This window comes from Capsicum annuum, chromosome 2 (assembly GCF_002878395.1).
Source record: "Capsicum annuum cultivar UCD-10X-F1 chromosome 2, UCD10Xv1.1, whole genome shotgun sequence".
NCBI lineage: Eukaryota > Viridiplantae > Streptophyta > Magnoliopsida > Solanales > Solanaceae > Capsicum > Capsicum annuum.
This window is the reverse complement of record NC_061112.1, coordinates 92,315,207-92,319,025: the sequence shown is the minus strand read 5'-3', so window position 1 is coordinate 92,319,025 and position 3,819 is coordinate 92,315,207. Positions and strand designations below refer to the sequence as shown.

Sequence of the window (3,819 nt, the reverse complement as noted above, 5' to 3'; positions counted from 1 at the left end):
TCAAGATGAACTAAATGACCACTTTCTTCCTAAATTAACATAGCCCATTATGGCCAGTCACGTGAATGGAAGAAGTGAAACTATCAGAGCACCTTTTGACAATTCCATAGAAAACACATCAATATTACTAGATATTAATATTAAAATGCTAAATAACCAACAATATTAGATTAGAAGTTCATTGTATATGTATATAAATTTTTTATTATGAATTCAATTATTCAAACGAACTTTTAGTTCAGACCCATAACTTTTAAATGGTGATTCTGCCTTTGAATTTGATAACAAATCAAGTAACGATGGCCGTTGATCATGGAACTATCTACTATCACTAAATAATCTGTTAAAAGTAATTTCAGAAGGCCTGTGTGTACTGGAAAATAGCTACTGAGTAACAGCCTCGTTTCCGGTTTACCAACGACTTCTAACTGTCATTCCCCCGTTTGTATTTCAATCAATTCAATTAACTTTCTAATTCATTTTATTGTGAACATGTACATTATTCCATTTTATTATCAATCTAACAAGTAAAGCTATAAAATAATTTTGAACTTCATACAAACATGTCTTATGGTGTAAGTGAGTATGGTAGGAGTGGTATTGAATCTGATGAAACCGGGTATGGGAATCGGTCCGAATATGGAAATCCCAAAGAGGCACATGGACCCGAATATGGACATGGATGAAAGAGCCACGACGACGATGAGCACAAATCCGGATATGGATCTAGTTATGGGAAAAGTGACTATGATGAGAAAGTTCGGGATACGGGTCTAGTTACGGAAAAAATAGTACTCATGACTCTGATGTGTACGGGTCCGGTGGATATGGGACCAAAATCGTAACTGGTCATGCAAAGAAAAGTGAATACAAGGATAAGAGTTCAAGTTACGGGTCTGGTTACGGAAATGACTCTGCTGGACGTGGGACCAAAATCGTATCCGGTCATGCAAAGAAAAGTGGATATGAGGATAAGAGTTTAGGTTATGGGTCTGGTTATGGAAATGAATCTTGTGGATATGGGACAAAAATCGTATCATATTATGGGTCTGGTTTAGGAAATGACTCTGGTGGATATAGGACTAAAACTGTACCAGATTATGAGTCTGGTAGATATGAGACCAAAAATGTTTCCAATTATGCAAAGAAAAGTGAATATGCGGATAATAGTTTGGTTATGGGTTTGGTTACGGAAATAACTCTAGTGGATATGGAACTAAAACTGTATCGGATTATGGGTCTGGTTACTCTGGTGGACATGGGACCAAAATAGTATCTGGTCATGCAAAGAAAAGTGAATACGGGGATAAGAATTTGGGTTACGGATCTGGTTATAAAAATGACTCTGGTGGACATGGGACCAAAATCGTATCCGATAATGCAAAGAAAAGTGGATATGAGGATAAGTGTTTGGGTTATGGGTCTTGTTACGAAAATGACTCTTATGCACATGGGACCAAAACCATATCTGATCATGCAAAGAAAAGTGAATACGAGGATAAGAGTTCAAGTTATGGATCTGGTTACGAAAATGAATCTGTTGGACATGGGACCAAAATAGTATCCGGACATGCAAAGAAAAATGAATACGAGGATAAGAGTTTGGGTTACGGCTCTAGTTACGAAAATGACTCTGGTGGACATGGGACCAAAACTGTTGGGTTTAATTGGTGTGAATGGGAAATGGAGGGACACAACCTTTTGAGGAAAAGACACATTGTTTTAGAAAAGGAGCGTCTGTTCATATAGTTGTGTCTGTTTAGAAAAAAGACACAATGATTCGAATGAACAAACATGACTCCTCCAAAGGATACACCTTTTCAGATGAACCATTGCCACCTTTCGAAAGGGGCACTTTATGGCTATATAAACCTGATTTTTTCCACAGGTTTAGTATGAAAAATTTTTGCATAAGAAAAATATTCTTTTGCTTCTAAAAACTCTGTGTGATCATCTACCGTTGACTGAGTTCGAAGAAAATCAGAAAGTTTGAGGTACCGCTACATTTTGGTTGTAAAGCCATTTTATCCTGGTAGGAAAATTTCACAAACTCAGGTACTTGAGGAGAATTATTTCCTTAAGGACACTTCGTGAATTCAGAGAACTTGGCTTTTTTATGCTTCATCTATTTTAGTTTAAGAAAATAAAAACATACTTCTTTGAAAGATCATTTTTGATCTTGTGGTGAAGGTGTTGGACAACTTCATAAGTGTTCTTGATTTATTCTTGAACTTGTGTTGAAGTAGTGTTGCGAAAATACAGATTTTGTGTACCCGAAAAACAACAATCTTAAGGAAATAACTTTGGAAATTTTTTTTTTTTTTTGCTTGTTTGGTGAAATTTTCTTTTCACTAAATTTTTTTTTTCAAATCTGTATTGCTTGATTTCTAAAGATTAAAGCTTTTAGCTTTCTACTCCGTTTGAATTTAACTAGTGATTTAAAGACATAAAATCTTCATCACAAGTTAAAGATCACTCGGTTGACGATTGAAAGTCATAAAAACTTCATCGTTAAACTAGAAACAAGAGGTGTTTAAAGTTACTGCAACTTTATTAATAGCATTTTGATATACTAAAGTTACTGTCTTGTTGTGACAGGAAAATGACTATGGATAGTCAAGTGCATGATGTTCCAACGACTGTGGCAGCAACTAGTGTTGCCACAACGAGTCGTACAAATGCTCTGCCGGCAATGGCACCAGCGGAGAAACCCAAAAAGTTCGTGGGTATTGACTTCAAAAGGTGGCAACAGAAAAATATTTTTTTACCTTACAACTCTTTGTCTTCAAAGGTTCACAATTGAGGAAGCTCCAAAGGTGCCCAAGGGAACCTCAGAACAAGTGCGATTTGTGATTGTAGAGGCTTGAAAACACTCTGGTTTCTTTTGCAAGAACTACATCTTGAGTGGTCTCTAACATGATCTCTACAATGTGTATAGTGGAACAAAGACAACAAAAGAGTTGTGGTGAGCGCTGGAACGAAAGTACAAGACAGAGGATACAGGAACTAAAAAGTTCTTCATTGAAAGATTCTTAGAATATAAAATGATAGAAAATAAGTTGGTTGTCTCCCAAGAGCAGGAACTGCAAGTGATCATCCATGATCTTCTTACGGAAGGTATGATTTTGAAAAATATCTTTTTAAACAGTTTAAAAATGTTCTTAGTATTCATATAAACTTTCTTATAGGTTTGATCGTGAATGAAATGTTTTATGTAGCAGCAATAATAAAGAAGCTACCACCCATATGGCAAGACTTCAAGAACTATTTGAAACACAAATGTAAGGAGATGTCTGTCGAAGATATAATCATTAAATTGAGCATTGAAGAAGAAAATAAGGCTGCAGAAAGAAGGTCGAGAGGAAATTCTACAATGAATAGAGCAAATATTGTAGAAAACGACCACAACTCCAAAAAGCGCAAGAAAGCTGGACAGAAAAGCAATCAATCCAAGAATAAATTCAAGAGAAAGTGCTTTAACTGTGATAAGATTAGCCATAAGTCTACAGATTGTCGTGCCTCAAAGAAAGGCAAGAAAAAAGACCAAGCAAATCTGGCTGAGTCTAAGAAAGAAGTGGACAATCTGTGTGCTATGCTGTTTGAATGCAACCGGGTAGAAAATCCTCACAAATGGTGGATGGATTCCGGTGCCACCCACAACGTTTGCACTAATAAGGAGTTATTTGCTGATTTTACTCCAATTATTTGCTGATTTTGCTCCGGCTCAAAGGGATCTGCTATTGCAAAAGTAGAAGGAACAGGAAAAGTATGCTTGAAGAAGACTTCAGGCAAAGTGTTGACACTCAACAATGTCCTGTA

General features: G+C 36.3%; 2 protein-coding genes across 3 annotated transcripts; both read left to right on the top strand.

Annotated features, from left to right (window-relative positions):
- Positions 1–563: 563 nt before the first annotated feature.
- On the top strand, positions 564–3,010 carry LOC107857888 (ice nucleation protein-like). The gene is made up of 5 exons (XM_016702667.1): positions 564–619; positions 778–1,129; positions 1,171–1,670; positions 2,599–2,689; positions 2,939–3,010. The coding sequence occupies exons 1-5, from the start codon at positions 564–566 to the stop codon at positions 3,008–3,010; spliced, it is 1,071 nt and encodes a 356-aa protein (XP_016558153.1).
- On the top strand, positions 2,547–3,819 carry LOC107861023. Of its 2 annotated transcripts, none has more exons than XM_016706432.2 (2): positions 2,547–3,117; positions 3,222–3,819. In XM_016706432.2, the coding sequence occupies exons 1-2, from the start codon at positions 3,045–3,047 to the stop codon at positions 3,710–3,712; spliced, it is 564 nt and encodes a 187-aa protein (XP_016561918.1). In that variant the 5' UTR covers positions 2,547–3,044; the 3' UTR covers positions 3,713–3,819. The 2 variants fall into 2 exon arrangements, with proteins under 2 accessions (XP_016561918.1, XP_016561914.1); XM_016706428.2 differs by having other exon boundaries at positions 3,189–3,819.

Coding starts and splice junctions, on each gene's coding strand:
- LOC107857888 (XM_016702667.1), top strand. CDS start 564: ATGTCTTATGGTGTAAGTGAGTATGGTAGGAGTGGTATTGAATCTGAT. Junction 620..777: donor ATTGAATCTGATGAAACCGG/GTATGGGAATCG, acceptor ATACGGGTCTAG/TTACGGAAAAAATAGTACTC. Junction 1,130..1,170: donor GTAGATATGAGACCAAAAAT/GTTTCCAATTAT, acceptor TGCGGATAATAG/TTTGGTTATGGGTTTGGTTA.
- LOC107861023 (XM_016706428.2), top strand. CDS start 3,045: ATGATAGAAAATAAGTTGGTTGTCTCCCAAGAGCAGGAACTGCAAGTG. Junction 3,118..3,188: donor CCATGATCTTCTTACGGAAG/GTATGATTTTGA, acceptor ACTTTCTTATAG/GTTTGATCGTGAATGAAATG.